At 44.7% G+C, this 25,146-nt stretch overlaps 7 protein-coding genes across 7 annotated transcripts; 3 read left to right on the top strand and 4 right to left on the bottom strand.

Annotated features, from left to right (window-relative positions):
• Positions 1-41: 41 nt before the first annotated feature.
• BCIN_07g03450 (hypothetical protein) lies at positions 42-2,910 on the bottom strand. The gene has a single exon (XM_001548892.2). The coding sequence runs from the start codon at positions 2,605-2,607 to the stop codon at positions 472-474; it is 2,136 nt and encodes a 711-aa protein (XP_001548942.1). The 5' UTR covers positions 2,608-2,910; the 3' UTR covers positions 42-471.
• A 117-nt stretch (positions 2,911-3,027) lies between these two features.
• BCIN_07g03440 (hypothetical protein) lies at positions 3,028-5,896 on the bottom strand. The gene is made up of 5 exons (XM_024693991.1): positions 4,933-5,896; positions 4,716-4,833; positions 4,268-4,353; positions 3,913-4,208; positions 3,028-3,661 (listed from the first exon to the last, which is right to left on the bottom strand). Exons 2-5 carry the CDS (start codon positions 4,724-4,726, stop codon positions 3,482-3,484), a joined length of 573 nt encoding a protein of 190 aa, XP_024549780.1. The 5' UTR covers positions 4,727-4,833; positions 4,933-5,896; the 3' UTR covers positions 3,028-3,481.
• A 349-nt stretch (positions 5,897-6,245) lies between these two features.
• On the bottom strand, positions 6,246-7,738 carry Bcgst14. Its single transcript, XM_024693990.1, has 3 exons — positions 7,536-7,738; positions 6,865-7,469; positions 6,246-6,813 (listed from the first exon to the last, which is right to left on the bottom strand). The coding sequence occupies exons 1-3, from the start codon at positions 7,573-7,575 to the stop codon at positions 6,601-6,603; spliced, it is 858 nt and encodes a 285-aa protein (XP_024549779.1). The 5' UTR covers positions 7,576-7,738; the 3' UTR covers positions 6,246-6,600.
• A 134-nt stretch (positions 7,739-7,872) lies between these two features.
• Positions 7,873-10,418, top strand: BCIN_07g03420 (hypothetical protein). Its single transcript, XM_024693989.1, has 7 exons — positions 7,873-8,627; positions 8,689-8,738; positions 8,846-8,890; positions 8,950-9,097; positions 9,150-9,230; positions 9,280-9,669; positions 9,729-10,418. Exons 1-7 carry the CDS (start codon positions 8,552-8,554, stop codon positions 10,082-10,084), a joined length of 1,146 nt encoding a protein of 381 aa, XP_024549778.1. The 5' UTR covers positions 7,873-8,551; the 3' UTR covers positions 10,085-10,418.
• A 64-nt stretch (positions 10,419-10,482) lies between these two features.
• Bccns1 lies at positions 10,483-12,073 on the top strand. Its single transcript, XM_001548897.2, has one exon. It carries the CDS (start codon positions 10,574-10,576, stop codon positions 11,828-11,830), a length of 1,257 nt encoding a protein of 418 aa, XP_001548947.1. The 5' UTR covers positions 10,483-10,573; the 3' UTR covers positions 11,831-12,073.
• A 399-nt stretch (positions 12,074-12,472) lies between these two features.
• Positions 12,473-15,426, bottom strand: Bcxbp1. The gene is made up of 4 exons (XM_024693988.1): positions 14,314-15,426; positions 14,130-14,245; positions 13,979-14,063; positions 12,473-13,823 (listed from the first exon to the last, which is right to left on the bottom strand). Exons 1-4 carry the CDS (start codon positions 14,678-14,680, stop codon positions 12,553-12,555), a joined length of 1,839 nt encoding a protein of 612 aa, XP_024549777.1. The 5' UTR covers positions 14,681-15,426; the 3' UTR covers positions 12,473-12,552.
• Positions 15,427-17,832: 2,406 nt separating this feature from the next.
• Bctop2 lies at positions 17,833-24,009 on the top strand. Its single transcript, XM_001548901.2, has 4 exons — positions 17,833-18,133; positions 18,221-18,889; positions 18,976-21,951; positions 22,000-24,009. The coding sequence occupies exons 1-4, from the start codon at positions 18,056-18,058 to the stop codon at positions 23,746-23,748; spliced, it is 5,472 nt and encodes a 1,823-aa protein (XP_001548951.1). The 5' UTR covers positions 17,833-18,055; the 3' UTR covers positions 23,749-24,009.
• The last annotated feature ends 1,137 nt before the right edge of the window (positions 24,010-25,146 follow it).

Below are 25,146 nucleotides of genomic sequence, written 5' to 3'. Positions count from 1 at the left end.
CCTAAGCAGGTATCCTTTCCATAAACGGCTCGGATCGATCATGCCACACCGCCTACTGAATTCGATCGACAACTTCCCTTGGAGGGAACACGGTTGGAACATCACGAACGAAGCATACTCAAAAACACATTGACACTTTTTCCTAATAACAGACTTTGTGCTATCAACAACTATATATATGACCGAGTCGATACTGTATACCTAATCCTCATAGGCAAGCAGGCATTCCATCAATCAGACATGAAAAACATAAAAAAGGAAGAGCGTATTCATACTACCAGAACCTATGTAAAACTGCATACGTATTAACCAATCTCAATAACGGAACATCCAAACTAAAGTGACAGTTGATCAGCGATCCTGTTAATATACCCCAAGTATCTATCCTGATTCCATGTTCAATCTGATATTTATGCAGAATTACAACTCCACATCTCCTCCCTCACTTAACCTCTTTGCCCACTTGTCAGATCATTTCGTCCTAGCATCAGAACTTTGTCTATTATTTTCACCTCCCGGTTTTCTTTCCCACAAACGCATCTCTTCTGAACGTTCCCTCTCCCACAAACTCAACTCTCTTCTCGTCTTCTTGTCTGTGAAAATGGGACTCTGTCCTGTTTCTTCTTGACGATTAAGCGTTTCGATCTCGATCTTTAAATCCTCCAACACATCTATATGTGCAAGCAACTCTCTTCTGGCCCGGAAGACATCTTGAGGTGCAGTATCATGATTCCACTTGCTTTCGATTTCAGCTCGATGTTTGGCTGCATCAGCAATACGAGCATTGAGATAGTTGATATGCGAAGCGTTATCGGTGGTGTGGGGAGCAAGAAGAGATCCCTCCATCCTTTCATCACTAGGGGTTTTGGAAACCATGATTCCCGGTCCTTCTTTCCATTGCCGTAATAAATGCTCGCCAATCGTAGCATATCGAAGTTCCTTCTTGGACAAATCTCCAGAGTTGATTGGAGTCTCCATCCCTTCTTTGATAATCGCCTTCCAATTATCCAACTCTCGGTCAATCCGATCGCAGTCTTTCTTGTAATCATTGTGATCGCTATAACCTTTTACCAATATGCGCTTTTCTTCGTCCCAGTACCAATCACAGATATTCATTGCCTTTGCCATGAACTGCCACGATATGTTCACGAAGTCCAGTGTGTTATCTGCAGCAATGTTCTGCTTTATAGTATGCTGCTTTAACATAGAGAGTCTGTCAGATATTTCGCCATAGAACGGCCCCATCGAACGCTCGCGAATTGTTCCATTGCTCATTATACATCTCACTTGCTGTGGCCATTCATATTTCGGTTTCTCGAATTCGTTACTCCGAGAGTACCACTTGAAGTCCATCGGCTTTGTACGCTTCAATTGGACAAAACTAGTGCATGCAGACTCGTCGTCCGGGTCGTCGCTCACAAGTCCGTTTATGCCACAACTCTGCAATGGTCGCTGTCGTGGTGGTAGGGTGGAAATGCTAGCATCAGCTCCTGGCCAATCCCGATCCGGACCTTGCCAATCGATAGGATCGAAGCTTTCTCTTACAACTTTCTCAACCGCTCTTAGCAACGTTCTGCCAGGCAGTAGGTTAGGCTCTGACTGGAGACCATCATCCGATTCCTGGGCATCTCCAATCGCCTTCGCCACATCCTGAAACGGATTCTCTACCCCCATGTCCTTCACCCTCTCCCTCTCTATATCCTGGCGTAAATTTTCATATTCTTTCAACAACTTGAACGTGCTAACCCCTCTCTTCTCCTGTGCCATGACCACATCTTTCCCCTTCCTTAGAATCTTGTTCACCTTTTCCTTATCCTTATCCGTCCCCAAACTATACAGCCATCGCTTCGCCCCCGTCTTTTCCCACTCCCCCTTTACTTCATGAGCCCGCATATCGACCCCAGAAGCTTGAAACGCATCTCGCATCCGCATTGCATACATTCCCACAAAACTCGTCGCGCATCGTTCTCCACATGTCGTGATCGTAAATAAAAGATCACTAGGAAGCGGGACGACACCAGGTGGCAGATAACTATGACCAAGAGGATAAGTCGCATTTGTCTCTTCGTAGACGTCTGCAACAGATAGAGGTAAAGAAGAGGTAGCGTCTTTATCAAGTTGTGCCATCGTCGGTCCTGCAAAGGAATCATTCTGGTGAGATTTTGCCAAGATCGACCTGTACAAAGCGGACTGCGGATCTTTAGCTGCCTCGAGAGTCATCAACTCTACCTTTTCTTCGAATGAATATGGCCCGGCCGCTATTGCCTCCATTTTCTTCCTGGTCGCCTTGCTCACTCCCACAGGAAATGGAACGAAAGAAGGAGAAGGAGAACTCTGGGCAGCAAGAGCAATAGGCTTGCCCGTAGGACGTTTCGCCGACTTAGCAGGTATGGCCAATGGAGCAGGTACCAAATCCTCATTTTCAATCGTACTTGAAGGAGGTCCTTCTATTAAACCTAGCGCCAAAGCATATTCATAGCATTGGTACAATGCTCCGCCAGGTGTTTGAGGAGGAAAGTATCCGCCGCCGAAAGCTGCGAATGTCGCACAGCCTCTGCAATTTGGTGGACATCGTTGGACGGGTATGGAGGGTTTGGATAGCGACATTGTTGGTAGACGTTCTTGATTTAATTTCTTGGGATGAACGATAGTGTTACTTAATATTCAATTTGTTGGATGTTGACGAAGCTATGTGTGAAATTGTTAATGGTGCACTTTTGTTTGTGTAATTGATCAATCGAGAGTTTGGATTTCTTCTGTATTGTGAAAAACGTGTAAAATCAAGCAAGTTAGTTATTGCAAGGCTATCCAATACGGAATGTAGAATTCAACATCAGCGAGAGACCTTAGACGAGAAGGTGAAGTGAATTTTCACTACGGCGCTTCTGACGTTGGCCGTGAATTCGAGCCGACGCGAAGCTTTCAGAACTGGAGCACTTCACTATGTTTACCAAGAATCAAACAAAGCCGAGTAGACTGACAAACCAATAGACCTTAAACTTAAGACTCGTCTTCGAGTACCTCAAATATGGGCTTTATTACCTCTTAAATATCCAAGGTTCAAAATAGAGCCAGCTGTACCAACTGCAACCAGTGTCTACTCGTCGCATCACGTAGATGGGAAAAGAGCCATCCAATAACAAATCCACGCGCATCACATAGCTTTCTACCGACAGTGGATACATCAGGAGTTTTTATTTCTATACCAGTATATGTGGTTAATCAATTGATCCATCCTAGGGATCCAATCCAGGAGATAACTTCCCGGTACCATACGCAACGCTTAAACTACCAACAAACATTTCCTTCCAAAAACATGAACCGCCCAAATGATTGGCGAATGATGATGAAGGTACAAATGATCCAAAGTACAAAGAAGAGGGAGGATCCAGAAGATCACCCAGACTTCTTTCAAATATCTAATTTCTTGACACACCTTTGCACCTTCAGCACCGAAAACAAATTCGTCCATGAAGACCCATCAGACAAGACCATCGTAGAGCGAAAGTGCAGATACAATCGTCTCATCACGTTTACTTCCTTCTTTGAATTCTTCCATATCCAGACTGCCATTCTCATCCTTGTCCATCATACGGAAGATCTTCTTGACCCGCTTTTCAGGGGTATCCTCATCAGGTGGAAGTTTGACCATTGAGCCAACCTGCAGAAGTGCTAATCAGTACTTGCACGTTCCGAAATAAGAAACAAAGATACTCGGAATGAACTCCTAGGAAAACAGGAAAATCATTCAAACGGCTGGGGGATGGATGAAAGTCAAGCCTATGCCAGACATCTTTGCCAGAGCATTTTTCTTGACAAATCTTGCAAAACACCGTCGCCACATGCTCAATGCAAAGAGAGACCTCAAAGACATCCACGTGACCATAAGGTCAAGAGCTGAGGGGTACTCACCATTTTGTAAATTGCCTCTACAATCGCTAACATCTCTTCATAACTGATCTTTCCATCTCCATCAATGTCATAAAGCTGGAATGCCCAGTCCAATTTATCCTCCATCTTTCCTCGACTGGTCACACTGAGAGCGCAAATAAACTCTTTAAAATCAATCGAACCTGACTTGTCGCTATCAAAGACATTAAACACGTAGTCCGCAAAGGACGATGGGTCTCCGAATGGAAAGAATTGTCGGTAGATCTTTTGGAACTCCTCCTTGGTGAGCATCCCAGATGGGCAATCCTTCAAGAAACCTAGAAAGACCACATTATTAGGTGGTCATTCAATGAGACCGACTGCATTTTTTGCACACCTTTATACCATTGTTGCAATTCCTTCTTATCGAAGTGAGTAGATTTCTGGAGTTCGGTGATTTGCTCCGCGGAGAGCTTCGATTGACTAGGTTTAACAAGTCAGTCCATCTGCCAGTGCGCAAACTAGATTATATGAGATATCCCGCATGTTCCGTGATTTAAGTAGTTGCAAGCGATTCAGTCGTTTGCGCATAATTCGACGCCATGAAGATTGATATTTTCCTCGTCCATCATCCATCTAACCGATTCCTTTGACCATGGACTTTGAAGCCACTAATTTTGTATATTCATCGAGCGATAAGACTCGGACTTTGCAGCAACTTCCGAAAATGCGGTGCACACTGACGAGATCGGTGGGTGCATTGGCCTCGTGGCTTTTGGCGGTATTCATGTTGTGCAAGATGCGCTGGAAAGTCTCGGGAGCGTGAAGAGAAATATGGTACTCACGATTTACCCATCTTCTAAATATTATAGATATTAATTCGGAATGTCTTTGGAATTTCGGATCTGGCGCAAGTAAGAGCGCGGCTCTTGAGGAAGGGTCTGAAAGTCCGAGTATTGGTTGCTGAATAAAACATACTGATGTCAGCGATTTGGCTCCAAGCAGTCAAGGGGAACAACCCGGCGTCTCCTTATGGGAGCCTGGGTTGTTCGGTCGACATACCTTTGGTTGAGTGTATCGTTGTGCGAAAAAATCTCTGAAATGTTGAGAGTCGCAAGTGAAGAGAGGATGTTGTCAAGTGTTGGTGGTTGCGGGTTGTGGTTCTAATAGATTTGTAGAAACTCCGTGGGGTAGGTAGAATTGGCCTAGATGACTGAGTGAACGGCCTTGCTTGGTTGACTGGGTGGGTCTTTGTTTTCGCCGTTGAGTACGTAGTGTGTGGTTGTTTTATATTTATTCACTTGCGGCTTTTGCGTGTGTCGATGCAGGGAAATGTCTGTATCGCAAGGGTCGAAGGCAAAGAAGTGTGTCTGTCGCCGGTGAGTTTTGAGCTTTGAGCTTTGAGAATTGGGAGTTTTGGAGTGGAAGTGAGGCGGCGATCATTTGATTATTTTGCAGGCCATGTGTTTATTAGGCTGTCATGATTGTTGTGAGGGGCTTCATTGGGGCTGTGCATTGGTCGCTTGGAAACTGTTACAGGCTTACAGCAGCAATCGATGCCAATCGCATGCAAAGGTCCAGGAAGAGGTACCGTACCCAGGGGCCGGCAGTTTGTTCTCTCAAAGCACGAATCGTTGCGTGGTTCAGCAAATCCGAATCGCAATAGTAGAGCATTTCACTGATCGAAAGACTTGCGTGAATTGTCAACACATCCAACGTGCCATTTCATGTCGACTTTTATGTCGTCTATCATCTGGGCATATCTGGGCATATCTGGGCCGCTGGGCAGGTACAAACCCATCGCTTTTGCCAAGGGGAAAATCCAGTTTGTGCTGCATGATCTCGTGCTGGCAATTGTGCTGCAATTATTAAGCAAGGTCGAGCCACCAGTGAGCCTCATCGGCCATCTCATCGTCCGTCGTGTTTCCATCCAAGTCGCATCTGGAAGGATCAACAGGATGTTTAAGAACGGCTTCAAAAGGTAGTCGGGTAGGGCTGATGAACGGGATTTATAAGTTGGTGAGTCTTACCCAGGTAGGCAGAGTACTGAAAAGGAAGAGTTGATCCTCACCGTCACGTGTCCCCCTTATCAAGATCACCAAGATCACCTAGTATCATATGGCACACCGGTAGTAATCTTGGAGCTCAAACCAAACATTATGGCTTTGCTCTCTCGTTATTGGATTGCTCTTTGGTGCATCACCCCTCAGCAACAAAGCACACTATACAGTTATCGATCGCACTTGTAATTATTGTAAGCACAAGATAAGCTAGCTATCTATCCAGGTATTGTGCTTGTACAGCACAAACATCCACCCACCCCTTGGCAAAAGGAGGCTGAGGTCTGGTCTCTCTCTCGGATTCTATCTGATTTTTGGGCCTTGTGATAGTCACAGATTGAAGAACTTTTTCCATGAGACATTCCTCAATCATTTTCTAAGACATCGTAGTAACCTAATGTCGAGTGTTAGGAGCAAAATCCCCGAGTGGTGCTGACAATGCAGGGACGAAACACTGATGCATAAATTGACATCATCATGAGGACAAGTGTTAGGTTATGGGGAAAGTGATTTAGCTTCGGGGTTTGTAGACTGATGTTTCTTGGCATATTCTAAAAGATTGAATTGTTACTATATCAACGCCGTCATTACCCTTATTGCTGTGCCCGTACCGCTGAATTCTTATTTCATTTGTCTCGTGGTGGTTCCGTCATAAATTTGGTCTCTCTAGTCAAGCTGCTCTTATCTTCTCAAATCGCTGAAGCGATCTCTTTGCTGTGGCCTCCTCATCCCAAATGTAGGTGACGCTCTTCTCATTGCTTACGGCACTGGCCCATTTCCAAAAGGCCGGAGCTTTTTCTTCCAGAGTCAAAAGGCTCTTGGGAAGCAAGCCATCATATTTGGCGAAAGCCAAAAGTCGGAGCAGAAATGATCCAACTTGAACCTATGGGACTCATTAGTATCTAGTGACAGTGTCAAAGATATTGCTACTTACTTCCACAAATGTCAGCTTCTCCGAGCCTCCAAAAAATGGGGCTGCGTTCTGAACTAAAGGCTCAATCTCCTTCACTATCGCATCTATAACATTGGAGGCAGCTTGTTCTCTTTCTTCCAATGTTTTCGCTATTCCGGCTTTCACAACATGTGGGGCAACCTTCGAGAAGTAGGTCTCGATGAAGAAGTTGTATCTAGCACGTTGCAATGCACCACCTTCCTCACGGCTGGTCTTCTCCAAGTGGGAAGGATGAGAGTCTACCAAGAATTGGGAAATCACTCCGGATTCAGTGAGGATCTCTCCATTGTAGGAGAGAGCAGGCACGAGTCCCCGAGGGTTGATGGCCAAGTACTCTGGCGTGCGTGGAACAGTAAGGTCGATAATGACAGTCTCAAATTCTAGCCCGAGCTCAGCAAGAGCTATTTGAGAGCGATGGGCCCAAGGACATGCATAGGAAGTATACAAGATAATCTTTGGAGCAGGATGAGAACCCATTTTAAGCTCGACAATTGTTGATTCTCCGTCTGGTGTATCGTGTGTATGAAGACTGATATGAAAGTCAGGTGGAAGGGCTGGGGTCACGACTAATTCTGCGTCTAGAGATCCTATCGAAAGTGTGAGGGATGATTATTTGGGAGAATAAAATGTTGATGAGACTGGGAGATACGAACCTTTTATATGCCACTCTTTCTTCTCAGATTCTTCGGACATGTTACGTTCCGCAGTCTGTCTTTGATAAGATTGAGAGAAATAGTGCAATTTGATTCGAGATCAAGTAGGGGGGAATTCATAAATCCCCTCATTTTGTCAATACGCAGCCAAGTTGCGCAATTGGATTTCTAAGCTTGCGAATGACGAGATAATTACGGTTGTCAAGGAAGACTAGGATAGAAGTGCTGAAAGTACCGAGCCCCCGAGAAGGCCACCGTAATAATGAAGGGGAGGGCTGTGGAGAAATAGCTGTTAGTGACCACCCCGTGATAATCAAAACATGCTTCGTGCATTGCAGGTTGAACTTCGCAAAACATCTTGCTTCCACCACTCAACGTTGTTCAAATTTCAACGAAAACAACCACAAATCAATATTGTTAGGAATCTCATGTACCTATGTATCTCATCAACTCGGTGGATATGATATCAGGTATTACAATGGCAACTCCCGACGGTTACTAAGTTGCCGTCTGGCGGTTACCTATCCAGCTACTGTCAATTTTTCATCAATTTCCCCTCTTTACCAAGCAGTTTATAGAGCTTGCTTTCCCAATTCAAATATACACACATGTTTTGTCCCTCATCAACTGGTACCTACATCAGACCAGATAAAGTCCGGTGCCATGTTATCCAGACAAGTTTCCAAGAACCAGATAGCACAGAGCCGTCAATGCAATTTCCCGTTAGCCGTGTGATGGCGGCGATACATCGTTACATGATCAAATGCCTTTCTCGTCCTTCTCTGCGTAGTTGTGGGGGTTTATCAAGTGTAACTACCCATGCCTAGATGCTTGCTGTGAAGGTTATGTGTCGTCACGAATGTGTGAAGTTATTATGAGTGACGGGCACAAAAAAGTTCAACGCTTCGGAGAATTATTTGACAGCTCACTGCATATCTGTTTTGCTTTTTGACTCAACCATCTGCCTCGATTCTGAAAAATATTATTTTCAAATTCAGAAGTTTCGTTTGATAAGAATGGCGTTATCCAAAGCTCAAAGATTGACCGTGGTGATCTGCATATCAACGTCGTTTTTTCTCGCTGAGTTATCAAGTATGTCAATATGAATATCCCTCTCGCTTTCGACAGCGGAAGCTAAATCGTGTGACTTTAGTTGGTTTCTATACGAAATCGCTTGCACTGATAGCGGATGCCTTTCACTACGTATGTTTTTCCCGATCATCTAGCAAACTGTTTGCTCTTCCTTTCGCCTACGTTTAATATTCTCCCTTCTCCGTTCTTGTGGGACCTCATCTGACAGGAATACTCAGCTGAATGATTTGATCGGCTTCATGGTCGCTTTGGCTGCCTTGAGGGTAAGTGATCTGTTGACCATCTTCTCGCTTTCGAACCGAAAATTGACGATGTGCCGCAGGTGTCCCAACGTTCTGACTCGCCCGATTTCCTCTCTTTCGGCTGGCAACGCGCAGAATTATTAGGTGCTTTCTTCAATGGTTGTTTCTTGCTTGCTCTAGGCGTCAGCATAGCACTGCAATCTATCGATCGCTTCGTGTATCTAGAGAGTACGAATTTACCAGCGCTCGGACTTTCAAAGCTAAATATTTTCTTCTGTAGAAGTCAAGAATCCTAAATTGATGCTCATCATTGGCTGTGCCGGGCTCACTCTAAACATCATCAGTGCTGTCTTCCTACACGGTATGTGAAAGTCCCAGAAGGAAATGGTTCTCGACTAACTTTAATTAAGACCATGATCACCATGGACATCACCATGGACATCATCATAGTCGTGGTGAAAGACCCATTCCAAGCACTGTCGACATCGAACAAATGAGCTCTGATACGTTATGTGGCAACACGGTGAGCACATCTAGTTCAAATACCTCAAAGAATCTCAGAGAAGATCGTCACAAGGGTCACTGCCATATGGTTCAACCGTCAAACGCCCAAAGTGAGCCTAGAGATTTAGCTCACCTTGCGGTGATGCTCCATGTTATTATGGATGCAGTAAATAACATAGGAGTAATCATAGCCGCATTGGTTATTTGGCGCACCAAGTATGACGGAAGGTTTTATGCAGATCCAGGCGTAAGCATGGGTATATCATTAATGCTAATCCTTTCCTCTTTTCCAATAAGTATGCCGCTCTTTGACTGCCCTTCTTTCTAAGGCATATGTTACTGACTAGTCTAATAGTAAAAAACGCCGGCGCAATAATGCTGCAATCGGTTCCATCTGGCATAAATATCAACAATGTTAAGCATGACATTGAAAACATTGCAGGCATCCTGTCTATCCATGAGCTACATATATGGAGTTTATGTCAGAGGAAGACAGTCGCTTCAGCCCATATAGTTACGATTGAGACGGATCTGAAAGCATTCATGAAGCAAGCCAAGCTTATCAGGGAATGTTTGCATGCATATGGTATCCACAGTGTAACGCTGCAAGCTGAAGCATCAAACGGGTTAATCATGAATGGCACAGGTGCGGATGAGAAATGTCAGATGGTTTGCGGAAGTCTATGTGAAGATTTGGCTTGCTGTTCATGAGTGTAGCAGCAGGATGTTACACTATCGAAAGTTCTTGTAACTTTCGAAGGTTCTTTTGTCCCAGATTAAAACGAAGATACATACCAGTACCTCGTTCAAGTAACGATATGTTCACACACGTTGTAAACTAAGAAACAAAGTTACGCTTTTTCCTTCACATGTCATATTCGGCTGAAGGTGGCGTTCTCATCGTCTCATTGTCCCATCGTCCCATCTTTGACAAAAGTTCGGATGAAACGATTGTGCGAACCAGTTTTGCGAACCATTGTACAGGTGAGATTGAAACGATTGATGCAACTGATGCGCACACTTGAAATATATGATCCGCCCCACATGTCTTATTGTTCTTCTCTTTGGGCAAACGTACTTATCGCCATGTGCTTACCCCACAATTTTCTGATAAGAAAGTACCATCAATTTCCCCTCCAATTTTTTCTTCTCAAGTTCCACCACCCTACTAAATCTCATATCAGTCACCCAACTCTCAAAATGAAAATTGAAGAACTCCCCGATGATGCGCAAGCATCTGCGCCCGCTCCGGTACCAGGTCAAGACTTTGATCTCCTTGCGCAAGCCATGTCCTCCGCCTTCCCTGGCTTTGCCCCTTCCAACTCTGACCCCTCCTCCACAACTCCCTCTCTCCCTCCTTCCCTCGCATCCCTCCGCGATAAATCTGGCCCCGAAATTCTCGCTTCTCTGAACTCTACGCCCCTGTTCATGACCGAACTCGAAGAAAATGACGAGCTAGAAGCTTTCAAAGCATTGGCCTACGAAGGTACACCACTAGAAATCGCTTCCAATTTCAAGGAGCAGGGAAATGATAGTTTTAAGGAAAAGAGATTAGCAGACGCAAAGGAATTCTATACGAAGGGTGTGAATATTTTGTTGGCTGAGGTGAGGAGGAGACAGAGGGGGGAGAAAAGGTCTGGAGATGTGCCGGAAGAGAAGGAGGATGAGATTGTGGAGGAGGTTAAGATACTCGAGGTATTGCTTGTGAATAGGGCGATGGCGCATTTGGGACTCAAGAATTATAGAAGTTGTGTGATGGATTGTGGAGCGGTGCTGAGGATCAATAATAACAATACAAAGGCGTTTTATAGGAGCGCGAAAGCCCTACTTGCGTTGGGAAGGATAAAGGAAGCAGATGATGCGTGTGCAAGGGGGTTGGAGTTAGCAGCGGACGATAAAGCGCTGTTAGCTTTGGCTGGAGAAATCATGAAGAAGAATGAGGAGATTGAGGCGAAGAGGAAAAAGGAGGTTGAACGGCTGGTGAGGGAAAAGAATATAGAAAAGATATTAAAAACTTCGCTGGCGGCGAGGGAAATCACTTTACGAATGACGGATAAACCACCAGAAATGGAGGATGCGAAGATTGAATTAGTGCCCGATCCATTGGACCCGATTAATTCGACTTTGTCCTTCCCAGCTCTTCTACTATACCCTCTCGCTGCAGAATCGGATTTCATCAAGTCGTTCAATGAGATGGATACTGTGGGACAACATTTGGAATACATATTACCACTTCCATGGGATGTTAAAGGAGAATATAGAGATGAAAAGGTGGTGGAGTGTTACGTGGAAAAGAAAAAGGGCTCTTTGATTAAGGTGGGCAGAAAAGTTACACTGTTGAAGGTCTTGAATGGTGGAGAAGTGGTGGATGGTGTTGTGAGCATTTATGTTGTGCCCAAGCAGAAAGCAGCAGGATGGATAGAAGAATGGAAAAGGAAGAACGTAGTAGCAAAATAAATGATATCCTTGGTTGAACTTCTTAAAAAGTTCCCTTCTGATACTTTCATGATATATCTTATATTGTGTGAACGAGGACATCGACAGAACCAAGTCTCTTAAGTTCGTATTTGAAGAGCTCATCGTCGCGGAGACACTGAGTATCTTATATGTCAATAGTCACGATTCTCACGCTTTCAATCACCATAAGAGAGACAACCTCAGATACCAAAATACATAGCAATTTAAATGCATCAAACCTCACGACATATAAATACATACAATACGAAACTGCAACTCTGAATATGAACAACCTTCTTTCCCTTTGGCCTTTGAACCCTTTCCTACCCCGCTCTATCAACCATTCTAGCCACACCAACTCGGCCAGATCGATCTAGCCAGAATAGCCAAGCCAGCCACTTTCTACTCTAATACCTCTAATATTTTCCCCTACCACAAATCCCTTGCGTCCACCTAGCCATTTTCCGGATGTGAATTGAACCATGAAACACATGAGATGTAAAAAACAATTGAAAAAAATAAAACAAGATGCGCAAACCATGTATGCACGCCAGAGAAAATGAAAATAAAATGCTTTGAGCAAATCTGACACGATCCGATGAAGCCAGACGACAAATGCTCATGTATGAACCACGCACTCGATGGTACTCATCCCAGCTCGATTCATCCAACACAAAGATGAAGATGAATCTTGAGCAAAACCATCTCTGAGAACTTCTCTCTCACATACTAAGCGCTCTTCTTCTCTTGACTCGCGGCCCATCACTATCTCCCTCATCTTTAATCCACTTCGCGCTTCCCATCAACGGTGTGCCTACCGCCGATACGCTCGGCAAAGAAGGTAATGCAGCACCTGCTTCGCCATCTTTAACACTAAGTTTCATCAAGAGCCAAGCTGCCTTCTTTTCATCGCCAGCTGCGTTTGTGATTTTCTCTCCCGAGATTTCTTCTCTCGCCATTGTGTTATACTGATGGTTTCGCGTCATGTTCGTTACGTGTGCGCGAGGACCAAAGGTAATCGTTCTATCGTCGGCGATAGGACTTTTTTCATCACCAGTAGCACTAGCGCTTTCTTCACCATCGTATTCTTCGTCTGTGGGATGAGAACGGTGAATATCTCGCTCTCTTTCTCTATCTCTTTCATCGGAGATATTTCCATCTAATTCCTCCGCACGTCGCTTGGCTCTCCAGCTAGCTGTCATGTCGGCGAGTCCGCCTATACTTCGCGGAATGGCACTTAACCATGGATTTGTGCCGTTGTGCCCAACAACCATGGCACCATTCACACTCATGTGCGGGTTCATCAATTTATGATTATGAGTATGGCCATAATGAAGACCCTTGTTGTGACCCAGACCATGATCACCCATCCCCATTCCCATCCCGGAGATGTTAATTCCTGCATTAGCAGAATGGGAATTGATGTTCTGATGCTGATGATGGTTCATCGCATTTGACAAGGAATGTGAAGGACCGTTGGGAAGATACGATCTCGCATGAATGCCCCAACTTGCACCAGCATGGCCGGATGTAGGAGTTACTGGCGAACAAAAGTATGCAGCATCACCACTTGATGTCTCGCTCGCAGCATCGTGATCGGTATTGCTCTCCGCATAAGGACTCTCGCCACCATATGGTCTTTTAAGTCTCAGTCTTCGTTCGAGATGACTACTTGAACTAGTTGGCGGCGTCATGACGTTAGTGCGAATAAGATAGTTAGAGCTTTGCTGTTGGGGGCTGACAGAGTCGCGAGGTGTAACGTTAGTGGAGGATTTGGGGGTGAAGGATGTGTACTGGAGACGGTAAGATTCGGCTTCTGCGGTGGCGGCATGGATTATGTTGGGGTCGATAATCATACGGCCATGTTCTGGAGCGTCGGGTGAGACGCACTGAGATGGGAAGGAGGGACCGAAGATAGGAATCAAGGCTGGGGCGATGTGGGAACAAAAGGTAGTGCAAACGGCGAGAGCGCAGGAATATGGCATCCAGTAACCTGGAACGAAATCAGTATTGAGTTTTCACCTGGTTATTATTGTTGCATTGTGATGATCAGAGAAGGATTTTCGAATGTTTGATAGAAAGAAATGATTCCATGCATTCGATGTTGATTCTTGGTAAAGGCTAAGATGAGAAACGATGAATACGTACCTTGGGCTGCTAAAGCGCCACCAGTGATGCTGTGCGTGATTTCCTTTAGGCCTGGGTTCAACCCGAGCATCTTGGCCGGAGTCGTCTGTAGATCATCAGATTAAATTAGCCATCTTGGGCACACGTAGCCTAATGAGTGAAGCTTGCTTGCCTTGGAATATTTACAGCACTTAAAAAAAGGAGTGATGCGAACGAGCCCAACATTATAATCCCACATAACAGTGTACACTCTATCCTCACCAGGAAGTTTGAATGTGTATTGAAATACTGCAACCAAAAAGTCAACTCTGGTAAGCTTAACGGGAAGAGTCAGCTTTGCATAGACAGAAGCATACCTTCGAAACTCTCTCGACCAGTCTTTTCCAAGAAGTTCTTTTTCTCACTATTATAAGGGATATGGCGGCAATAATCTTGAATCTTACCCAATGGATACACTTGGAATTTTGAGACTTCTCGCATAGTCTCCTCGCTCAGATGTTCAAACGGTGGAAAATTTACATCGCCCTTAATCTTAGCACCCTTGGCGAAAACTGCGCCGTCCTTAGCCATCTTTTGTTTCTTGATAGATGAAGATTGGATGGGTAATAGGGTATGCCCATAAGAGGGCGATGAGGTACAAAGCGACGATGGAGGACTTGATGATATTCGAGTGCTTCGCGGTTCTGACTTAGCAGGATTGAGTAGCGATGCTACGGAGAGCATAGTGGGCGGTGAGTGGTGGAAATGAGTTCAACAGAATCTTGTTTCCTCTAAATCTGCAGGCTGAATACTTCTTTTGTCGAAAGCGAACGAATTCTCTAAAAGAAACGAGGGCTAGGTAATTTCCAAATTTCTCGGTTCAGTAAATGAGAAGAATTAGTGTTTGAATCTGGCAAACAGGAAAACAGTAATGGACTGTTCTTGGATCCTTATGAAGAGATTTGAAGCACAATAATGAACGAGCTTCAACGGCTTCACTTTCGTCGGTGTCAACTAGCGATGCAGTTCCTGCAGTCCAAGGATGGATGTCTTTGGATCAAATCGATATTCTCGAACTGGAGGCAGTCTTTGTTGGCAGTTGTCTGAGAATCGACCAGTAAAATGTCAATCGTCCGTTTGTTGGTGCCCACCGCTCTTCCAAAGCTCGAAAATAAGAGGCATCCACTTAGCAATTGCAGACTCCGGGGTAAGTTGGGCAGGGATGGCCTACTTGGTATTTTAACAAGGCGAAGGAAATGATATCTGTCAATTTCTACAGCTTCAAGGCGTGGAATTTTCCTTGAATCGACAAAGGCCAAGATAACGAGACCATAAATCCAAACGACATTTAAGAAGCTTCTATTCAGATTCGCCGCTCCCGTGCCCGTCAACATAAAAAGCCAACAGAACCACCAAGCATTCCGCATATGGATTGCAGAGCATATCGAGGCAAGACGTTTCACTACACTAAGAAAGAAGCAATGTTTACCGACTTCAGTACCATCAATTCGGCTGCGTGACTGCACAGGGGTGGCAAGCCAGGCTGATCAATGAAGTTTGACAACAACAAATATTGTGCCACAGCCCGATCGGGAACATGGCTTGTTTGAATGTGGATAGCAAAAAGGTTGCTGGACGTATCTGCTGGCCGAGATGTCTTGGGCCGGGTGCCCGCAGTACTTGCGGATGATTTACAGTAAATGAAAGCCACAATTTCATAGACAGACAAAGAAATCCATCCACCATAAGTGGCACTATCTAAAGCAAGATTGCTTGACTCGATGCACGTGGACAACACATCTTCTATCTGTGTCTCTGTCGGAAAGTAGAGATGTTAGAGGATTAACATATCAATTTCATGAGCATCAAAATCTGAATTTGAAAAGTGGGTACCACCTATCACTATCACTTCTCATAATATTCATTAAGAGACACATCGTTAGGGTGCTTTAAATAAACATCATGTCCCCATCCGCCGTTATCACATAAAAGCAAATCTTAACCTTCCTCCTAGGAACTTCTTCTACGGGCCTTCGAGAATTAAATGAGAAAAAATCCTTTAATCACACAACTAATGCGAGGACTAGTACTGCAGCTGTCACTTGAAAAGCATGGTAAAGTCTACGGGAATATGCAGGTAAGCGTAAAGCCGGAATGCGTGTTTGGCTGCTCTACTGCTCCAACTTGGTGATGGGAATGGTCATTAGTGTGCACGTCATAAAGACATGGCAACCAGGCTGGCATTTGTGGAGATTTCTACCTCAGTAGATGTGATGGCATGTAGCAAGCTGGAGAGAAAGCAGAAAGATGCAAAACAAACATGAAAGCCGGGATTTGGTGACAAAGAAACTGATGTCTGAAATGATCCTCGCCGGAGGGTAGCTAGCCTTGTCCAATGAGTAATTTCTGAAATGCTACTGTACTCATACACCCTCGAGTCGCAGTTGCTAAGACAATGTCAGTGCGGATGACCCAAATTGGATGAAAGGTGCAGCTACCCGTCGACCTTGTCGCAAAACGCCTTTCCATAGGCCAACCACGTTGTCGCCAATGCACCTGGACAAACGAAGAAGAAGGGTAAGTTTAATGAGAAAAAACGATAGGACAACATGCGCCTTATGCAAGTCATTACGCCTACTTGTAATGCCCACAGCCCCTGGGAGAGACTCGACGAGATCTTCATGCAATGAAAGGAGAAGGCAGGGACACCTTTACTTCGATGCACTTTGTGAGACCAAATCACTTCTCCCTCATTTTATTTCCTTCAGGCCTTCGGTTTCAAAATTTACCCGACTTTATTGAGGATTTGAATCCAAAATCAAACACATCTTTTGGATGATAACCGTCTTACACACGGGTTTTCCCGAACTGCAAGCAATATTCCTTCACCATAATAGCATTTAGAAAACTAGAAATAGAGCCAATGCCCAGTTACCCTACTATACGATACGATGCACTCCGCTATTGAGGGTCAGTCCTACCTGTGAGGTCCTGATTCCCAAGCTATACCGGATGATCTTCTGACAGCCGTTGGAGTTTCAGATCGTGGAGAACGCGTGGATACAATAAACCTTGGTACACCAGATCCATTTTAAGGAATCGGTATAACGCAACGGGAGGAAGATGTCGGCAGGATGCATTATTCGCATCGGAAACATCTTTCTCAACGTGAAATTTCTGTTCGAAGTAACGCAAGGGATGAGTCTTCCGATGTCAAAGTTTTAATTGAGTAGTACGGACCATGAAAGAAGATCCTGTATGTACCTCTACGTTTTCTTTGTCGCTCGCTCGCTTTTCTCTCTCTGCGTGCACTGTACCTCTCTCGCTCTCGTTGTCTTCTCGCCTGGGATTCCTTTCAAAGGACTGTAGCAACGAATCAAACTTTTCGGATATTTTTTTCGGTTTTCGCGATATCTATTGTACCATTGCAACACGGGGCAAAGGTTAGATAGGATAGAGCCAGTACAGTAGATTGCACGGTGTACAGTACTTTGTTTTGTACGACACCAGATATCTGGTGTGTGTGTGAGAGAGGAAAGGATCCAGACAAAAGGCCAAGTGCATATTGAGAGAAACAGCAAGGAGATCAACATACCAGACGAACATGGCGAAGTAAATCTGTGGGTGGTCCATTGGCCTGCTGTTGTGTGGAATTATATGGGCTGGGATATCTACTCTACAGATAGGTAAGACCTTGGATAGGTAATCTGTACAGAGTCTGAGAGAGTGTAAATCTATCATTGGAAGAATTTAGAGCTTATAATTGGTTAGTATATTTATGGTTAGGCCAAGATGCACCCTTCGTCGAGCCTTACTATATTGGTGCTAGCTCACATCGAGACGCGATTTGTCAATGTTTATTTACTTTTTTGAAATTCACAAAGTCCACATACAACGACAAAGATCAAGGGGAAGTTTTCCTTTGGTCATACACTCTTTCTACAGCTTCACAGTTTGACCAGATTCTTACTTACTTGCTTTTTTGATCACAACGTTCTCTAGAAAAAAAGGTAAAAGAAGTTCGTCTAGTAATAAGATATTCTATTTATTGTACTACCATTCTCTTACCTCGGACTTTTTCCGTATTTTGAGGAACAATCTGTTTCTCTTTAATTCATCATGGACGACGACTCGATGAGTGATGTGCCAAGTTTCCATATGTCGGACGATGAGTCTGATAACTTTGCTCCCGCAGTGGTATGTTATTCCAATGCTTTTCAGTTACACAAAATGCACTGCCCGACGGACACAATCTTCAACATTAGACTGACCTTTACAATCTAGAAAGCTAAAGGAAAGACTACTGCAAAAAAACCTGCAGCCCCAAAAGCGAAAGCAAAAACAACCAAGGAGCCAAAAAACCCCAAAGCCCCGAAAACCACTAAGGCTACGAAAACCGCAAAGAGCGTACAAACCACCCTTAACATGGCTCCCAAGAAGCGGGCGAGGTCAGGGAGCGACGATGAGGGCCAACAATCAGATAATGACTCAGCGAATGATGCGTCGCAGTTGTCCAGTACCCCGCCAAATGCGAAGAAGCAGAAGAAAGCTCCAGCCGCCAAAAGACAAGCTACTGAAGCTCTGCACGACATCGAGAACGAAAGTATACTAGAAATAGAGCCTAAACCCAAGAAGACAAAAACCTCGACAGAACAGTACCAGAAACTCACTCAACTCGAGCACATCATCAAGCGTCCAGATACATATATTGGCTCCGTTGAGAAGACGGAGCAGACTATGTGGGTATTCAATTCTGAGAATAAGGAGATGGAGCTTCGAAAGGTTACATTTGTCCCAGGTCTCTACAAGATCTTTGACGAAATCATGGTCAATGCTGCAGATAATAAACAAAATGACGCCAACATGAAGAACATAAAAGTGGTCGTGGATCGTGAGAAGGGTGAAATCAGTGTTGAGAACGATGGTAGAGGTATTCCCGTTGAAATCCACGAGGTAAGTCATTTAATCACCCTTTTCCTTGCTATGAACTCCTATTATGATTACACACTTCCCGACATGAGTACTGACATATTGTTTAGAAAGAGAAGATATACATTCCAGAGATGATCTTTGGACATCTCCTTACTGGTTCCAACTACGATGATGACGAAGCCAAAACAACTGGTGGTCGTAATGGTTACGGAGCAAAACTTTGTAATATTTTCAGTACAGAGTTCACATTGGAAACACAAGATTCAAACAGCGGCAAGAGGTACAAGCAAACTTGGACTGACAACATGAGCAAGATGGGCAAGGCGAGAATCTCATCTAGCAAGAATGCCGACTTCACCAGAGTTACCTTCACTCCCGATTGGACAAAATTTAAAATGACAGGAATCGACGACGATTTTGAAGCTATGGTAAAGCGCCGAGTTTACGACATGGCTGGTACTGTCAAAGGCGTCAAAGTTTACCTTAATGGAGCGCAAATCAAGCTTGACTTCAAAAAATACATCGAAATGTACGCCAAGGCAATCAACAAGGAACGTGGTTTGGATGATGCCAGCGCAAACAGTGTTATTGTCGAGGACTCCAAAGGCCATCCAAAATGGGAAGTTGGGTTCGCTGTTTCCGATGGTTCTTTCCAGCAAGTCTCATTTGTCAATTCAATTGCTACAACTTCTGGTGGCACCCATGTCAATTATATTGCCGACCAGATTTGCGACAAATTATTAGAAGTTGTTAAAAAGAGGAACCCTAAAGGTGCACTCTTGAAGGCCAATCAAGTTCGCAATCATATCTTCTTGTTTGTCAATTGTCTGATTACAAACCCTGCCTTTACCTCCCAAACAAAAGAACAGTTGACTACGAGAAAACCACAATTCGGGTCCAAATGCGTCTTGACGGAGGAGTTTTTGAAGAAGATTGGCAAGACCGAAGCGGTGGAAAATATCCTCAATTTTGCAGCAAAGAAGGCTGATTTGGAGTTAGCAAAGAGTGATGGAAATAGACGTTCACGCATGAATAATCCCAAACTTGTGGATGCAAATTTGGCAGGAACAAAACGTGGCCACGAATGCACCTTAATTCTCACTGAAGGTGATTCTGCAAAGGGTCTTGCGGTTGCTGGTCGAGCGGTCCTCGATCCAGATCGCATTGGCGTTTTCCCTCTTCGCGGAAAGCTGCTCAATGTGCGTGATGCCTCACACGACCAGATTGCAAAGAACGCTGAGATTCAGAATATTAAACAGTTCTTGGGGTTGAAGCACAAAACCACTTATAAGGACACTTTAGGACTTCGATATGGCCATCTAATGATCATGGCAGATCAAGATCACGATGGTAGTCATATCAAAGGATTGTTGATCAACTTTTTACAAGTACAATATCCCAGTTTACTGAAGTTGCCAGAGTTCTTTCGAGAGTTTATTACTCCGATTGTCAAAGTATGGAAAGGACCAAACCCCAATAAGCCTACCAACTTACGATCCTTTTTCACCATGCCCGAATATGAAGAATGGAAAGAGTCTAACAATAATGACAAATCATGGAAACATAAGTACTATAAGGGTCTGGGTACGAGCAAACCTGAAGATGCGCAAATTTATTTCAGTAATCTCGATGTCCATCTGAGAGAATTCGAAACCATTAAACCAGAAGAAGAAGAAATGTTGGATCTTGCTTTCTCAAAGAAGAAAGCAGATTCTCGTAAGACATGGTTAGGAAACTTCATACCTGGTACCTACCTGGACCACACTGATAAAATGCTCACATATGACAATTTCATTAATAAGGAGTTGATTCTTTTTAGTATGGCGGACAACATGCGTTCCATTCCTTCCGTCATTGACGGTCTTAAGCCTGGTCAACGGAAAGTCATGTATGCTTGCTTCAAGCGAAACCTCATAAACGATATGAAGGTTGTGGAACTCGCTGGTTATGTCAGTCAAATTTCCGCCTATCATCATGGTGAAGCTTCAATGCAAATGACCATTGTTGGCCTTGCTCAGAACTTTGTCGGTTCGAATAACGTCAATTGTCTTGAGCCTAGTGGAAATTTCGGTAGTAGACTTCAGGGTGGCAGTGATTCTGCCAGCGCCCGTTACATTTTCACAAGACTATCACCATTTGCCAGAAGAGTCTACTCCGCCCTCGATGACCCAGTTCTTGAATACAACATCGATGATGGTAAATCGATTGAGCCTGTTACCTACTTCCCAGTCGTTCCCATGGTTCTGATTAACGGCGCAGAGGGTATTGGTACTGGTTGGAGCACAAATATTCCAAACTACCATCCCGTGGAAGTGGTGAACAATTTGAAGCGTCGCATGGGTCGTCTAGATGACAGTGGTGAAGAGAAGCCATTTGAAACAATGATGCCATGGTTCCGTGGATGGAAGGGTACTCCTGAGCCTGCTGGACCAGATCGTTACAAGTTCAATGGTATTATTCGAGAGACTGGTGATACGGAGGTTGAGATTACCGAGTTGCCTATTCGAATGTGGACCGATGACTTCAAAGCTAAACTTGAAGAGGTCATCAAGGCCGAAAAGGTTCCATCGTTTATTAAAGATTACAAGGAATTCAACGATCACAAGAACGTGCATATGATCATCCAGATGGACGACAAACATATGAAGGAAGCTTTAAAAGAAGGTCTCGCCGAAAAGTTCAAGCTGAATAAGACTGTCGCAACCTCCAATTTGGTGGCCTTTGATCACAGGGGCCAGATTCGCAAATATGACAAAGTTGAGGATATCCTCGAGGAGTTCTACGAGCAGCGCCTCAAGATGTACACTGTTCGTAAAGCACATTGGATGAAGAAACTCAATGTGGAGTATCGCAAGCTCACCAATCAAGCTCGATTCGTTACTGAGATCATTGAGAATAAGTTGATTGTCTCGAAGAAGAAGAAGCCAGTCCTTGTTGCAGAGCTTCGAAAGCGCGGCTACGAAGGATTTCCAAAGATTACAGATGCGAAGAAAGCTGGCGAGGCAGATGATGTGGTTGAAAACGAAGAAGAGGTCACTGCTGATGAAGACGCTGGAGCTAGAGATTATGACTATCTTCTTGGCGTGAGTAACCTCACACTAAATTTGTTATTATATACTGACTTTCACTAGCTACCAATTTGGTCTCTTACCCAAGAACGCGTCGACAAATTAAACAAGCAGATGTATGATAAGAAAGATGAGATTGACACGCTTGACAGGCTTAGCGAAAAGGACTTGTGGTGTGAAGATCTTGATGCATTTGTCCTGGAGTGGGAAGACCAACTCAGACAAGATGCGGAGATCACCAAAACTATCCGCAATACAAACCGACGTCGTTCAAACAAGATTGGAGCCGGTGGAAAGCCTACTGGGAAGGGTCGACTAAAGAAGGAAGATGAAGAATTCACTCTTGGTGCGAAGAAAAAGGCTCCAGCTAAGGCATTGAAGGCAGATCCAATAAAGGGGGTTACAAAGGTACAGAGCAAACCTCATCAAGGATTCATGGACATGTTCACCAACAAGCCCAAACCAAAATCGGCTGGTCGCTTTGATGGTGGTGACGACTCGGGGATGTCTGATGATGATTTCGCAGCATTGGCGGCTCCCGAAGCTGATGGACCCAAACTTGATGCTGGTACTGGACGAAGCAAGCGTGCAGCCGCAAGCGCACCAAAGAAATGGATAGTGGATGACGACGACGAAAACGAGAGCGATGATGATAACCTTCTCGGTGATATTGATAACATGGTCAAGGGTATTGGTGGCAATGACAAACAAGACACTGTCACGGGAAACTCAAGACTTTCTTTGTTTGCGATGTCAACAAGCAATGGCGACAGACCTAGCAGTAGCACAGGTTTACCAAAGCAAAAGTCTAAGCCTAGCAAGGTAGTCGATCTTTCCGAAGATGAAACCAACTACGAAATGCTTGCTAGAAGTTCCCCTCAGAAGCCTCCAGCCAAAGACGAAGTTGATGGTTTCTTGTCTTCTGATGACGAAGTTATTCCGGTCGCCTCCAAGAAGGCTCCTGTTCAGAAAGCAAAGGCAACGAAAGAAACATCGAAGCTCAAGAAAGCGCCAGTTGCTAAGAAACCTGCTGCAGAGGCTGAGTCAAAGCCCGCTTCTCATTCACCAGCTGCGAAGGCATATGCAGCGAAACAAAATCGCCTTCAGCAAATTTCCAAAACCATCGGCTACAGCGACGACAATAGTGACGATGAGGATATGGAAGAAGCACCACCACTGCCAGCAAAGCCTGCTGCCAAAGGTAGACAAGCCAGCTCTAAGACGACTGCGACTAAATATGCCCTGAGCGACGATTCTGATGAAGACGTTGAAATGGAAGATGCTGCACCACCCAGAAAAGGTGCCAACGGTAAGGCTGCTTCCAAGCCAACTTATATCAGCGATGATGAGGATGAGTCCATTGCCCCTCCCCCTAAACGAGGGGCCAAACCTAAGGCTGCGCCTCAAAAGTCCGCTCTTAGCGATGACGAGGATGACTCAATTGCCCCTCCACCTAAACGAGGGGCCAAACCTAAAGCTGCTCCCAAGAAGTCTGTCGTTAGTGATGATGACGAGGATGAGTCAATCGCTCCTCCTCCTAAGCGTTCCACAACTTCGAAGCCTGCACCTAAGAAGCAAGTGAAGCCAGTCGTTGAAGATGATGAGGACGACGAGGAAGTTGAGCTGGATTCTCCACCCAAACCTGTTGCCCGCGGAGGCCGTGGTCGTCCGGCAAGACAAGCCGCCGCTGCTAAGCCCAAGAAACCAGTTTATACCGTCGATTCGGATGATGAGGATGATGATGACGTTGATGACGTTGATGAGTCCGCACTGGTGGAAGATGATGAAAGCGAGGATGACTTCAGCGAGTAAAAGGATAACTACATTTTCTATGTTCCGGCGTTCCTGGATGGGATATTCAGCTCGTCAATGTGATTTAGTCTTCTAGGAAAGACTGGTATGCGAAATGGGATCTTTGCCTTAGGATATCAATTTGTGCGTCGAGGGATTTTGAGTGCGAGCGAACGGGATTGGTTTTCCACTACACTCTTTCAGTAGGCCATTTGTATGCGTATAGTATTTGATCAATACATAGGTAGACAATTATGAAATATCTTTTTCTTTGTAAGAACAAAAATGCAAGCAATTGTTGCGGAGTGAAAATCTTTAGTGGATATACATTGTGATGTGTGGTGATCAATATTGTTTTGTAAGGATGCTTTCAATGGTTCGACAATGACAGACCTCTGGTGGTGATCAGCATTTATTTTTAGACGATCATAGCATAATAATAAGTAAGTATGGCAGAGTAGAGCAGAGCAGGTACCAGTCCTTTTTCCTTCGTATCATCCTAACTCTATCTATAGAGTAGGTCGGTATCACTATCTGACCTTATCTAGCTTGGTCAGCTTTAACGTAGAATTAATTCACAAATATAGCAGCATGGAATTATCCTAGGAGTGTGTGTGAGTAGCTGCCACCGACGTACTTCTTGATCATTGGTACAATTGAACGTTTAGGATTCGACTTCATTTTATACCTTGGGTAATCTTAGTAGTGTGTGTGTGTATCTAGGATTATTCTGCTGATATTTCTGCTGATATTCCGACCCCCACCAGCCCCAAATAAATATGTGAATAAATTGATTAGGTGTGTACCGACAGTGAACTACCCTCTCTATTTATTTATTTATCCGTCCGTTCTGTCAAACATCTATCCATCCATCCCACTATGCAAGACCCGTTTTAGGTTTCCTCACGCCAGCTAGGTTCAGAGACCAGAGACCAGAGACCAGAAGGAACAAAGGTGAGTCCCGAGTCGGCACATTTCAGAGAGGGCGAGAGAGAGTCAGTCTAGATTGAAAATGCCAGCTGGTTGACTCTATTTGGCGTGGGCTCCACTAGGTTATTTGCTCTAGAATTCTGGTGGTGGGTTCTGTTGGTTCTACCGTCGCGCTAGTGGCTGCTACATGCGTGCGACTAGGACTAGGGCTAGGACTAGGACTATTGGAGATGAGGTTAGTTCAGGGGTAAGTGGTTGGATGTGGTAAGTGGGTGTGTGGTAAGTGGGTGTGTGTGAAGTGTGAAGTGGGAAGTGGTAAGTGGTTGTGGATGGTTGGTTGGGTAATGCCTATCATTGATGTGATGTGGTGGTGGTGTGGTTCGTACTGGTTTCGCCTTGGGGTGATGGAGGTGGTTAAGCTGGTTGAGGCGATGGAGGTGATTGAGGCGATGGAAATACCTGAGATGACTAAAATGACTGAGATGCTGC

This window comes from Botrytis cinerea, chromosome 7 (assembly GCF_000143535.2).
Source record: "Botrytis cinerea B05.10 chromosome 7, complete sequence".
Taxonomy (NCBI): domain Eukaryota; kingdom Fungi; phylum Ascomycota; class Leotiomycetes; order Helotiales; family Sclerotiniaceae; genus Botrytis; species Botrytis cinerea.
This window is presented reverse-complemented; position numbering and strand designations above follow the sequence as displayed.

Excerpts from the sequence above, each read along its gene's own strand:
- BCIN_07g03450 (XM_001548892.2), bottom strand. The coding sequence starts at position 2,607 with ATGTCGCTATCCAAACCCTCCATACCCGTCCAACGATGTCCACCAAAT.
- BCIN_07g03440 (XM_024693991.1), bottom strand. Across the intron at positions 4,209-4,267 it reads ATTGCAACAATGGTATAAAG|GTTTCTTGAAGGATTGCCCA; the intron begins GTGTGCAAAAAA and ends TGGTCTTTCTAG. Across the intron at positions 3,662-3,912 it reads TAGAGGCAATTTACAAAATG|GTTGGCTCAATGGTCAAACT; the intron begins GTGAGTACCCCT and ends GCACTTCTGCAG.
- Bcgst14 (XM_024693990.1), bottom strand. The coding sequence starts at position 7,575 with ATGTCCGAAGAATCTGAGAAGAAAGAGTGGCATATAAAAG. Across the intron at positions 7,470-7,535 it reads GAAAGAGTGGCATATAAAAG|GATCTCTAGACGCAGAATTA; the intron begins GTTCGTATCTCC and ends CACTTTCGATAG. Across the intron at positions 6,814-6,864 it reads AGAAGCTGACATTTGTGGAA|GTTCAAGTTGGATCATTTCT; the intron begins GTAAGTAGCAAT and ends TGAGTCCCATAG.
- BCIN_07g03420 (XM_024693989.1), top strand. The coding sequence starts at position 8,552 with ATGGCGTTATCCAAAGCTCAAAGATTGACCGTGGTGATCTGCATATCA. Across the intron at positions 9,098-9,149 it reads TCGCTTCGTGTATCTAGAGA|AAGTCAAGAATCCTAAATTG; the intron begins GTACGAATTTAC and ends TTTCTTCTGTAG. Across the intron at positions 9,670-9,728 it reads CCTTTCCTCTTTTCCAATAA|TAAAAAACGCCGGCGCAATA; the intron begins GTATGCCGCTCT and ends CTAGTCTAATAG.
- Bccns1 (XM_001548897.2), top strand. The coding sequence starts at position 10,574 with ATGAAAATTGAAGAACTCCCCGATGATGCGCAAGCATCTGCGCCCGCT.
- Bcxbp1 (XM_024693988.1), bottom strand. The coding sequence starts at position 14,680 with ATGCTCTCCGTAGCATCGCTACTCAATCCTGCTAAGTCAGAACCGCGA. Across the intron at positions 14,246-14,313 it reads TGGTCGAGAGAGTTTCGAAG|TATTTCAATACACATTCAAA; the intron begins GTATGCTTCTGT and ends TTTTGGTTGCAG. Across the intron at positions 13,824-13,978 it reads TGGCGCTTTAGCAGCCCAAG|GTTACTGGATGCCATATTCC; the intron begins GTACGTATTCAT and ends ATTTCGTTCCAG.
- Bctop2 (XM_001548901.2), top strand. The coding sequence starts at position 18,056 with ATGGACGACGACTCGATGAGTGATGTGCCAAGTTTCCATATGTCGGAC. Across the intron at positions 18,890-18,975 it reads TTCCCGTTGAAATCCACGAG|AAAGAGAAGATATACATTCC; the intron begins GTAAGTCATTTA and ends CATATTGTTTAG. Across the intron at positions 21,952-21,999 it reads ATTATGACTATCTTCTTGGC|CTACCAATTTGGTCTCTTAC; the intron begins GTGAGTAACCTC and ends GACTTTCACTAG.